General features: G+C 35.1%; 1 protein-coding gene across 35 annotated transcripts in view; it reads right to left on the bottom strand.

Annotated features, from left to right (window-relative positions):
- CAMK2D (calcium/calmodulin dependent protein kinase II delta) overlaps positions 1-13441 on the bottom strand; it is a 308632-nt gene that overhangs the window by 205697 nt on the left and 89494 nt on the right. For 33 of the 35 annotated variants that reach the window (XM_073237125.1, XM_037001121.2, XM_037001129.2 and 30 more), the window contains one exon: positions 9857-9916. The exons of the other annotated variants lie outside the window; for them this stretch is intronic. In XM_073237125.1, coding sequence (XP_073093226.1) covers positions 9857-9916 — 60 coding nt within the window. The remainder of the gene's footprint in view (positions 1-9856; positions 9917-13441) is intronic. 35 annotated transcript variants of the gene reach the window in all.

The following is a 13441-nucleotide window of genomic DNA, read 5'->3' as shown; positions in this document are numbered from 1 at the left end:
CAAGATTCTAGCCAGCAGGATGGGCATTCCAAACTAAGTGACAGAGATTGTTGAAGGACAGGCAGTGAAAAGAGGTGTGCTGACTCACATGGTTTACTGACCTGCCAAGTCAGGGAGAAGCCGTCTGTTTGCGCTCCTGTTTTACAGTCTTTGTTCAGGTGTGGGCTTGCCCAAGGCCACCCATACTCATTTTAGCCAGAGGGAAAACAAAGTTCTACAGATGAATCCTCTGCTTCAATAAAAGAGCTATTTCATAAGTTGAAATTTATGTTTTTCTTCTAATCATATTCATAGGGGTGTTTGTTCCCTTCAGATTATCTAAATTTAATAAAAATACACATACCTGTGCACTGTTAGTCCTGGCAACATTTACTTATTGGACACAGACTCTATGCCAGACCCTATTTAGGGACAGAGGATATGATAGTTAATGAGCAAAGTTCCTGCCTTCATGGGGTTTTACATGCTAGTGGGTATAAATAAAACAAGTTCATACACAGTATCATGACAAGTGCTACAGAGAAAAACCAAAGCGAAGAAGGTTGATAGGAAGAATGAGGAGGGCATGGGGGAGGGCGTGGGGGAGGGAGGTGCCCTTTCACCCAGAGCTGCCAGGGCAAGGCTTCTGCATCAGGTGATGGGTGAGCAGAGGCCTGAAGGAAGTGACCCAGCAGCCCTGCTGGGGAGGAACAGCGCCCTCGGAACAGACACAGGGTTCATTTATTGTCTCAAAAAATAGTATCTAGTTCATGGAAAACCTCAGGAGAGTGTCACATCTTTTTTCTTCCATTTTAGATTACTGAAACACTTAGGGAAAATACAGATTTACAGAACTAATTATATTTTAATGAGAATAGGCTTTAGTAACCTGGTGAAAAATCTAAGTGGTCATATTTGACCCTGAATTAGATTTCAGTAATCTAATGCTGATACTTCCTCCCTGGAGTAAGTACTAAAGATAAATAGTAAAGTTATGTAATGTCTCTAGGAAAGGATCTCAGTCCACTGTTATCTTAACTAATCTTCATAAAATGTTGAGATTCTTTTCTCTACTTATGAAACAACAGTGTGACCAATCTAGAGTTATGCAGCTACCAGGTGCAATATAATGTAAGGCTGAAGAGTATAAATTGAGATACCCAAATACACAGGTTTGAATCCCAGCTATATATACCACGTGCTAGCTGTCTGACCTTTCTCTTTGGGCTTTAGATTCCTTGTCTGTAAAATGGAGACAAGAATGGCACTTATTTCCTCTGAAGAAAAGGTTGACTGCATAGAAAGCACTTGGACCAGTGCCTTCTAACAGTTAGGAGCTTTGTAAATTCTAGTGACAAAGTTCACTGGAATTCCAACCGTTAGGAATTTTCACTAGAAAATTCCAATATTTTCTTTTGTTCAGCCCATCTTCAAATCTTAACACAATAGCTTACTGCATGTAAGTTTGCTTTTATTACCAAAGCTATCAGTAGAAAGGGAAAAGAACAATGATTTTGAAGTGATTAAAATGCTCCTCAGCTCTTTTGGCTATATGAGCTGTTCTTGCCTAGGGTGAGGTAAGAGAGTGGAGAAGGGATTTTGTGTAACTCAAGCCCCAATAAAACAAAGAAACGAAAAAAAAGTGCTGGTAAAGTTTGGAATTTTTTTCAAGTTTCAGTTTAGGGCATAATTCTAAGTACAAGAAACTATTATAAATTTCCAATATTGTTAGAAAATTCTACCCCAAACATAGCAAAGAAAGGACAAGACTGAAACAGGTTTAGTGGAACAAATCAAGGATATATTTGAATAAATATTATACACTGATAGATCAAAGTATGCTATCCAGTATATCTAAAACACAAACTGGCCTTCATTTGTAACAAAAGGACCATTTTTCTCTATAGTTTTATATGAATTCCAACTACTTCTAATATAATGTAGGGAAGTGGCTGTTTCATTGATACATGGTAAAAACTTTTACAAAGGAACCAGTAACAAATCTCAGATCCAAACTCATCAAAAGATAACTTAAAATAGTATCTTGAATCTATAATTTTATATCCATATTTTATCTTTCTACTAGCTTACTTAAACAGACGAATTTAACTTTCAGTAAAAAGTTATAAAGAGTACATCACTAACACCATATTAAAGGAACAAAAGAAAAAGCTAGAGTATATAATGACAAATTTTGAAAATATTTACTGGGGAAAAAAAATCTCTGCTACTTCTCAAATTTGTTAAAGAGGGTAATCAATTCTGCAGGGAGTAAGATACTCTAAGAAGTAATTTAGCCTTCACACCAAATAATCAAGACAAAGAAATGTGATTTAATCAAATAAAAGGTAAATATTAAACAAGATTACTTTGCTTTTTACTACTGAATACTGTTAAATTACCTTTCACCTGTTGGAAAGTCACTAAAGAGGTTGTTTAGCAAAAAAAATTACTTATTGTTGTTTAATTTACAAACTTCTATAAATATTAGGCAGAACTGACAATAATGGGGCAGGTCCTAGAGAAAAGCTGTAAGTATTACCTTTGGAATGTTGAATTTCTTGCAAGTTTGAAACAGACTTTTCACTCTCACTCACTAAGACTGTCAACTTTGTTTCCTCAGCACATCAATTAACCATTATACTATCTCTGTTCTTTCCCATGTGACTCTTTCTTTCAAAGGGTTCAAAACTGGAATATTGTAGCAATAGACATTTAAGGTAACTTAATCGTTTGATAAATAATTAAGGGAAATTTTCAAGATCAATATTTATTGAATTTAAACTTATATAATGTGATTGAATTGGTTCCTTATGAATTCTAGGAGCCTGTAAGAGGACTCAATACAGAGTAGAAGAGAAAGGTAAAATTTTGTTTAAAAGCAATGAACAAACAAAAATGATTACTCATTTTGTCTTGTAAAATTAAAGGGATGATATTTGACTGAAGGAGTTTTTGCAAAGATTAGGCAGATCTAAGATCAAAGTTAAAATATTGCTTTTACATATGACACCATACTTCCAAAGACAGGGAAAAGAGGATAAAGTACATGCAAAATGAATAAGCAGGTTGTGCATTTCCCCTCCCTTCGGAGATCTGTGTATGACCTTGAGCATATTACTTCCCTATTGAAACCTCCAATCTTTATTGCAGAATCTAGTTTGGGTTTAGATAATTCTTCAAGGTTCTTCTAGTTTTACGTTTTAGGGAAAGGAAATTTTATAAATCCTAGATGTCATAAATTAACACTCAAAGGCATGGGAAACCTGCTTATAAATAAGGTAAAGGCTTTATGTAGTCTAATCTCTACCTGTTAGCATATGTAATTTTGTGCTGCTATGTATGTCAAACAATAAAACGTTCAAACAGAGCATCTTTCTGAAATATAATGGTTCCATATCAGGGTTATTAGGAAAGCTAGGTAGGTATTACCTACAATGTCCAAAACTTACAAAGTTTTCTTTTCTTGTATTGGTATTAGAAGTTTTTAACTTAATGTTTGTTCTACATGAGGGGAGGATTGCTTTGAACCAAATACAACTTTAAAATTATCATTGAAAGGGAGCACAGATACCAGCACCTTTTCAATCTTGCTGCTGCTCTAAGTCAGGTTCCCTAAGTATCAGTACCTCTTTACACAGAGTGTATCAAGAATTTAAGTGTGGCAATGTCATGAAAGAATTGTGACTTCAGATAAGTCATATACATTTAAAAAAGTTGGCTTTCCTCAATAATTAAAACAAAAGAAATTAAGAGTTTGTATTAGAGTTCATATAAGATCTCTGTTACATTATGATTTTCTGATCATTTATATATAATACATATTGCATGTAATATATATAAACACTTTATATATTACATATATTTATATATATATATATATATATATATAATACATAAAGGTTTCTGAAACATGTTTTCCCAATGTTGAGTATATTGAGATACATACTAAACATTAAGAAATCATTAAAGAGGTAGTATTTGTTAAGTAATGCCCCATAATAATTTATACAACTGTTAATTTACATTAAATAGCTTCCAAAGTTTACTAACTCCTCACCAAAACTGTAAGATGCATTATCTAACTCTAATAATTCTCAGAGGTAAATAAAATGGTAAATATTTTCTCTGCTTTACAAAGAAAGTTAATGAACATAAGAGATTCAGCAGTTCACATAAAAAAACCAGTGTCAGAAGCCCACTGTGTCTATAGAATTTTCCATTAATAGTATGTTTATAATTTTCTATTACATCTTATAATAATGTGTGAGTGCATGTGTTTATGTGTTTTCGGGTAATGGCTAGAATTGCTAGTGGGAAGGAGGCAATCATTAAGATGTGATCTCAGGAAGGCTAGCTAACTCACCATACCAGGGGTCCCAGCGTACTAATACAGATGAGATTAAAAAAAAAAATAGCCCTTCTATTGGCTCTCCAGATACTGGGATTCAATGAGCCTTATCAGTAAAGGATTACCTTACAAAGGTGGGGTGATGATCTACAGATAGAAATGTTCCTTTACCCTTTCAAAAAACTGTCTTGCTCTTTCTAAAGTCCTAACAAAGTATAAATTCAGGTCTTTACAGAATGGACTAGCCCAGCAATAAAATTCATCATCCTGCAAACTGCAAAGCCGTCTCAAATACTGATCTCCTCACAAATAAAAGATCACAAGTGGTTATCTTCCCACCTGGGCCATCAGATGAGTCAGATCAAAGCTCTTGGTGTTTTCTCTTTTCCTTTCTATGTCTTTTCAGATTCATATAGTTGGATCAAATGAGTATATTGCCCATCTTTCTAGTTCTCCTTACTGTTTTGAATTATTTGAACTTGAATTTATTGTTTAATAAATTCCTCAATACTAATACTTATCAAAGATCAAGCACAAAAAATGGTAATATAAAATAATTTTGAGAACAATGTGGCTATTACCTCAAATATTTTATTTCACTACATTTTATTTATTTTTCCCTTAGTAGATTAAGTTGATATACAGCTCAAACTATTTGGTTTACCACAAATTTGTTTATACCTCAAGAGATAATAAGCCCATTTTATTAAAACAAAAGACAAACATAATGATAAAAGAAACTAATGAACAGAAGCTTGAAGTAAGATGTTCTCTCTGAACTGCTTCACCACCTGAATGTTAATTCAGAGTTAGCTATAATCTTTCCAGTTTGGCATTCAAACAAAATTGCCTGGCTAGCTGCTCTGAAGGCAGAGCAAAAATGCAGCTCCTTAGGAAACTGCCTGCTCCACAAATTTGTTGAGCCGAAAGATGCATAATGCTTTTCATGGACTAGGTGGACCACACAGGAGAGAGAGCCAGTCTGGAGCTCTTTAAATTCTTACCCAAGAATATGGAGCCACAGGGAATTAGGGTGATAAACTCTACTCTAATGACCTAAAGGAGAACTATCATCCCTGATTTGCTCCTATGACTACAATCCTTTTCACACACAGCAGACAGAAGTCAGATTGTGACACACACTTGCATAAAATCCTGCCATTGGCTTCCCACTGCTGTTAGAATGAAATCCAATTGTTCTGACCTGGTTCACAGAGCCCCAGGTGATCAGACAGCTACTCCCTTCTGACTCATCTCGGGTCAACTCCCTGTAACTCCCAGCAGGCTACATGCTAATCCTCTGACTCTTCCCCTCATAAGGGAAGCTCCCTCTACCTGTAATCCTTTCTCCCCAAGCCATTTCATGATGATTTTTTCCTGTTGTTTACATATATGTGACCTCTACAGACATATCTTGCCTGACAAGCCACTCTAGAGTAATGATAGACTCTCCTTGACCAAACTTCAGACAAGCTTCTCTGTCCTCTTTTTGAGGCCTTGTCCTTGGACCTTATCTTCAACCTGCCTAAACTAGTCTTAGCAAAGAATCAAAAATCCTACCAAGTACTCCCCTCACCTTTGATACATGATCAGCCTCAATATCTGATCAAGTTCTTCATCCCCCACCCTTGATGTTTCAGTCCTTCACCTGACTTTAACATGAATTTTATTAGCCAAATTTAGTAAGAAGCCCCCTACCCTTGATACCTTCTCTTAGCAGTTTTCCATTCACTGACCCTCATTCTGCTCCTAGGCTATAAAAATTGTTTGCTGTATTGGGAACTGGGCACAGCTTTTTCCCCATTGCACTAATATTGAATAAAATCTGTCTATTGTCTTTAACTAATGTCTGATTCTGTTTCTCTTTGACAGTGGCCACTCTGTAACTCCAGGAGGGAAAATATATTCCCAGCCTGGGGCAAATTACCTTTGAAGCCAAAAATAGTCAAAGAGAGAATTAAAGTGGGAGAAACCCATTTATTGCTTACAAGCAGTCATCCACTTCTGCTCACCCGTGTCTCTCACAACCTGGCTGCAAAAAGGGCCCCCTCCAAACCTCTCCGATCCAGCTATACCCTTGCTTCCCCTTGTAATCACCTATTGATATGGAAATAGCTACTTCTCTCCTTCCCTTAGAAAAACCTATTGATACGGAGATGAACTAAGGCCAGGTGAGAGATTTTGGAAATATTGCAATTTTATCCACAACCCAATTCCCTGGTATCAAACTACTCTATTTAATTATCTGCACAGAACTAATCCTCATGGCATTATTATGATGGCCTATTTGTTTATGGCATATCTACTTACATCAGGATGCAAGTCTCTGGGAAAACAGGGCATTGTCTTTCTTGAACACAGCTTCATCACCAGTGTGTTAAGCCTAGAACATGGCCTGGCAATAGCTACATACACAATGAATTTTGTTGAGATAATTTTTAAGGTTATCTAAAGGAGTATGAAAATGTGCACAAGAGAATACTTGAAAGTTAACATACACATCAGATTTATTATCAAATGACAGAAATGAATAAATATTAAAAATTGTCTCCCCTCATTTCTCCTTCATGTATCCCTGTTTTTCAAATTTTCCACTTTGTATTACTCTGAAAATCAGAAAAACTTAAGAAAAAAACACTTTAGAAAAAAAGTGAGCTGGCTAAAAATGTGTTTCTTTGGGAGAAAGCTTTCACTTGCTGCAAATTCTCAGATTATTGATTCTGTGCTGAGAGAAAAATCACATAAAAACAAATGAAAAGAGCAAGTTTTCACAGGGGAAAAAATGGTCAAAAATAGTATTTCCTCCCTTGAAGTTCTAAAACCTGAGAGATTTACGAAAACCTAGCAAATAACAAAATGGAGGAAGGGGAAGAAGAGGATAAGAGTCTCATAGTACTTAGATACAGCATTATCTGCTTTAAAGAAATCAAGATCAAATGCTGTTCTCCCTGCATCACCTGAACTGGCAGTGAAGAAGTGCAAGTAATCTCTGTGGAACTGTTCATTAGGTGCAGCAATCTCAACAGGAACGGCAGCATTCTACGCCCAACGCTGCCCACCCCTTGCTAGCGCGCTCTCTGATGTCCACACACGTCAGGTTTACAACACTCCTCGCTTTGCTGCTACTTACTTTTTTATGGCAGTTACTGTTGTTGTTTAATCATTTTTCTTTACATGAGCAAGATTACATGAAATGGAGATCCATCTATTAAGGTTAGATAAAATGAAAAATCAATCATTCTCATTTCCCAAGTTGGAAAAAAAGCTTTGGTGGAATCCATGCTGGACAAGCTCCTGCCTCTGGGCCTTTATACAGGCTGTTTGTTTCCTCTGCCTAGGATGCTTTTTTCCCCAGAGAGCCAAATGACTTGTTAATTTCTGTTTTTTACATCGTTATTCAAATTTCATTCTTAATAAAGTCATCCTGACCAATGTTTAAAAACGAAATCCCTAGCATTCCCAATTTCCTTTCCCTGCTTTCTTTTCTCCTTAGTAATTATCACAATCAAACATCCCATATTTTCTTTATGGTCTGACCACCCCAAAAATGCAAGCACCATGAGGGCAGGAACACAGTCTTCTGTGTTTCTACTGTATTCTTAGAAAATTAATTTGTTGAGTGAATGAATGATACGCAAGTAAACTTGCCACTATTAAGACTTTTGAGTGTCTTAGAAGTTTATCTATACTTCATACCCTGAAGTATAAGATTGCTAGAAATCTCTCTTGTGGCTAGAAATGGGTACCAGAGTTCAAGAACCTGGAATTTCCACAGCTGCTGTTGTACTCCTAAAATCCTGAGAGATGGAAGACAACCTCAAGTGAGGCAACCAGGCAGTCACGATGTTGGCTGCTACGGGCCTCTCAGAAAGTTGCACGTTATGTCAGAGTGTGTTGCTGGTGCCATCCAAGTCTGAACTTCAGAACTTTCCCCAGTGTACAATTTCACTTTTCCTGGCAAAATTATTCTGCATGGGGTGTCAAAATGGTTTTAGTTTGGGTGTCTTTAGAATGTTTGACTTTGGTCTCTTAGAGGAAGTGGAAGCAACTAGTTTCATTAATACAAATTGAGTTTCACAGAAAGACCTAATTAAAAACAAAACAAGTAACTCTCCCTCACAAGAATAACAAGTTTACTAATCAGAGACTTCATTCTATCTTAAACCTGAGCAAGAAAAAGTGAACTATATAAAGAACTTTTAACTGTAGTGGGTCATACTGTGGAATCTCTCTTGAGCCAATATTATGGGCTGGATTATGTCCCTTCAAAATTCATATGGAAGCCCTAACTCCAAGTACATCAGAATGTGGCTCTTAATTAGAGAGTCTTTAAAAGGGTAATTAAGTTAAAATGAAGTCATTAGGGTGGACCCTAATCCAACATGAGTTGTGTCCTTATAAAAAGAAGAAATTACAACAGAAACGTCATACTGAGGGAAGACCATGTCAAGGCACAGGGAGAAGACAGATCCCTACAAGCCACGGAGAGAGGTCTCAGAAAAAAAAAAAAAACCCTGCCAAAACCTTGATCTCAGATTTGTTGCTCCAGAACTGTGAGAAAATAAATTTCTCTGTTTAAGCCACCCAGACTGTTGTAGTTGTTACAGCAGCCCTAGCAAAATAATATAAACAACCAAGAAATGCCACAAACTTATCAGGACAAATACTGTAAAGAGGTAGATTGACATTTCAGAGTTGTTTTGTTCTCTCTCCAAACCATAAGGTTCCTTTTAGACAGCCGCTGGTTTGTTAATGCTTCAGATTTACTTGGTAGTTGTCTATTCATTTACTTAAGAACCCAAGAAGTACCCACAAATGCAGGATAGTAAAAACTTCAAGTCAAGAATGTACATAAAAATAAAAGAACTATAAACCTTCTCAGTGAATGAGCTTGCAAAGTCTACTGAATTATCACTCCCTCTCTTACTACTTCTATGTCAGAAATACTTTGGTTGACAACAAAACTTACAGTTAGGAGAGTAACATTTTTCCAAAATAATTAAAACTATAGTCACAGAATTTAGTGCATATATATATCTTTAATCTTTTTCTTTCCTTTATTTCTTCTGTTTTTCTTATACTCATCTATTTTTTTAACATTATCATACAATTTTATAATTCATGAGTGAAAATATTCTAAAATAATTATACTACTTTCTGGAACAGAATCAATAATTATAAGGAAAACTCTTTACAAAAAATGAAAAGTAATTTAGCTGATTAAGATTAATAATGCCCTAAGCTCTTTCTCTCCATACTTCAGCAGCAGCTGAACAATCCTTAAAGACACAAAAGAGCACTATTCAACTAATATCACCTTATGTTATTTTGAAAGTGTTAGTATATACAGAACAGATACATTTTTAAAAACTTTACAGAAACCTAAATCAAATATAACCAAGACCAAAATTAGGAATCTATTTGTTAAAAGTTGCCAGTATTCTGCATTATTAAAAATTTTTTTAATTATAAAAAATACACAACATAAAACTCTAACATTTAAAATACATTGAAAGATTTCCTTACCAATATTGGGGTGCTTCAAGAGACGGCAGATTCTAGCTTCTCTTTCCAGTTTCTGATGATCTGTTACAAAAAAAACAAAAATAATTCACAAAATTTAGTTAGCAAAACAGATTAAGACAGTAAACAGCTAACCAAAATGACATAAAGCCTTTACACTTACTTATCTTGGGATTTCTTTTTAAAGAAATGATCATTTGTACTTGGAATGGATGAACACAACATTGTTTAACAATCTAATTTTTTTTTCCATTGGCTTGATGCCTTATAGAGTGAGAAAAAGAAGTGAATTTAGGCTTAGTAAAAAGGGTACAAAACAACAGTATTCCTTCTTATCTTTACTCCAAGTATATATTGTTACAACAACTTAAGTTAACCCAACATTGACATACACATTAAAGCAAACAATGCCTATCTGGAAACAGGTATGCCAATGGAACTAGTGTGAAATGGAGTTAGCAGTGGTTTATCCTTAATGGAGAAGTGCTCCCTGTCCAGTCAAACTTTCTATTAGCAAGCCTTCATGCAATTGTTGGTCCAACTTCCAATGTTCATGATGCCCTTCCTTATATCAAGGATTTCCAAAAATCCCAAATTGCTTGCTCATCCTTACCCTTCTGTTTCCCTAACCATTTCGTTGAAGGGGCATGTTCCACTGTAACTTAAATTTTAAGAACTAAGACAGACACTTCTTTGGTTTCTTTGTATTTTACGTGCATATAATTTAATCAAAACCACTAGCTAAAGCACAAAATAAACTGAGACAAGAGAGAGGCAAGAACAGAGAAGGAACATGTGCTGCACTGTAGAGTGGTCATTAGTTGAGAGACTTTACGTTGGTAACTGATTTAAACTTTACAATAGCCCACTGAGATAGGCAATGTTATTATCCCTATTTTGCAAATAGGGAAGCTAAGACAGAGAGAGGCTAAATGCCTTGCCCTACAGTATAAAATTAATAAATGGGATCTACCAAATCCCAGTATTAATGGTCCTCAAATTCTGTGGTTTCAGAACCCCTTAACACTTAAAAATTATTGAGGATCCCTAAGAGCTTTTGTTTATAAGAATTATGCCTATTAATGCCTACTCTATTACGAATAAAACTGAGAAAACTTTCAAATATACATGTACTAATCCACTTAAAATAATGAACCTATTGCATTAATCTAAGTTACTACATTTAATTGTTAAACTTTATTTGAAATAGCTGAAACTTACAGAAAATTTGAGTAGTACAAAAAATACCTGCCTATTAATTTATTTAGATCTATTAATATTTTACCCTTTATAATCACTTATGCACTCTTCTTCCTTATGTATATGTGTGCATGTGTATATGCATATTTATCTAATTCACACACATATGTATATACAAATGTATAAATGTGTATTTATATTTATACCCAAAATAATTTTTCTTAAGCATTTGAAGGGAAGTTATAAACTTCAAGGCCCTTCGCCCCTAACATTTTCCAAAATTATTTTTTAAGCTTTAATTGTATTATTGATAATAAATGATGTCAGTTGTCTTCCTTGAAGTGATAGGCTCACTTTGTTCATTTTTGAGAAAATTCCTATCAAAGACCCAAGTAAATGAATAATCATAGCTAGCTTCTCAGTTGTTATTTCAAAGTAAAATGGTGTTCCATGAAAGAGTAGCTAGTTCAGCTTCCAATTCAAACAACTTCAATGTACTTTTCCTGAGACAACCATTGTACTTTGGTATGGAACAGAGGTGCTTTATGCATTCTTCCCATTTAGTTATGCAGAATGTTGCAAAGATGTGTGATCAAAACTCAAAACTTAATAACAATAATAATTTTAATTGGTTCACCAAGGACAATCTTAAGTGAAATGAGGTCTTTTCCTTTTTTTTTCTTGGTCTATACAAAGACTAATAGTACAGTTTGATCCACTGCCTTGATTCATGCAAAGGCCCCAGCAATTTATCCACTATTTCTTTCACATTTTAAGTACAAATGTCACATATGCACAAAAGATAGAAAATGTGTCAGTTTTATTATGTAATTAGTTTTGACCTTGTAGATTCCATAAGAAGAATTCTGGGACCCCTGGATCTACAGATTATGATTTTTGAGAACCACTGGTATTTTCTATAAAGAACTGTTTAATACAATACCTTTTTTTTTTTTTGCAATTTAGGAAGATATTTTAAACATATATAATGCTATAATTAGCTCAGAGAGAAATAATGTTTTAAAGAATCTGTACAACATTGAATAAGATCTAACTGTGTACCCAGTATATTTGGATTATCAAATACAAAGACAGATATTCTCTGGCCTTACCATTGTACAAAACTAAGTTCTTCAAATAAATTCTTTAAACTCCCCCTGTCTCTTTAATAGGTTCTCATTCTTAGGACAAACTACTTCTAGAATATTCTTATGTGGAAATACATAAGTAGACACAAAAGGTTAAACCAGATTTTGAAAATGCATCTAATACCATCTTAAATACTGTAAAGTATTTTATGTAAAGCATATGAAAAACATATAGGAATTACAGTTTCACTATAGAGACAGGAATATGCAAATATATGCCCATGTGATAAACATACAATATATATAACTTTCATATATATATCATCTGATACATATAATGTTAAGAAAAAGAAAAATGAGGTACCAAAAGATCTTTATTGACAGTAAGTGGTACAGAGTTATTAGCTATACAGATGAATAAATTTACAAAATTTTATATGGCCTATTCTTATAAGCTGAACTGTATACTTGTGAAATTCATAAGATGAGCTTCTAGTGCTCAGTACCTCAGAACAGCACTATATTTGGGGATAGGGCCTTCAAAGGAGTAATAACACAAATCAAGGAGAGAGGCCTTGGTTAAAACCAACCCTTCTGACTCTACACTGACCTTGGACTTTAAGCCTCCAGAATCTTAGAAAACATATTTCTGTTGTTGAACCACCTAGTCTGAGGTACTTTGTTACAGCAGCCTTAGCTAACTAATATGCTAAGTGTTAGTTTTATATTGCTATCTAATAAATTGTCACAAACTTAAAAGCTTAAAGCAGCACATATTTATAATCCTAGAGTTTCTGTATTTCAGGAACCTAGACATGGTTTAACTGAGCTTTTTGCTTTGGGGTCTCTCACAAGGCTTCAGGGAAGCGATCAGCCAGGGCTGGGGTTTCATCTGAAGTCTTGAATAGGGAATGATCTGTTTCCAAGCCCACATGTTTGGTGGCAGTATTCAGTTCCTCAAGAGCTACTAAGCTGAGGGTCTTAGTATCTAGCTGCCTATTGCCTGGAAGCTGTCCTCACTTCCTTACTATGTGCCAATATGGCAAAGTGCTTCATCAAAGCCACCAGAGGATTCTGGTAGCAAAAGGGAATTGACTCTTATTTAGCCTAATCATGGAAGTGGCATCCCATCACATTTGCCATGTTTGGTTAGATGCAAGTCACTAAGCTGGCTCACTTCTCAGCAGGCAGGCATACCAAAAGGCAAGGACCACTGGGGCTTGTAGACCTTGCCTGCTACATCTGGCATTTCAACAACAGTACTGAAGTTTCAGACTCTAGGAAGATGGCAAAGTAGGGA

The sequence above is a fragment of the Manis javanica genome, chromosome 5 (assembly GCF_040802235.1).
Source record: "Manis javanica isolate MJ-LG chromosome 5, MJ_LKY, whole genome shotgun sequence".
NCBI lineage: Eukaryota > Metazoa > Chordata > Mammalia > Pholidota > Manidae > Manis > Manis javanica.
This window is presented reverse-complemented; position numbering and strand designations above follow the sequence as displayed.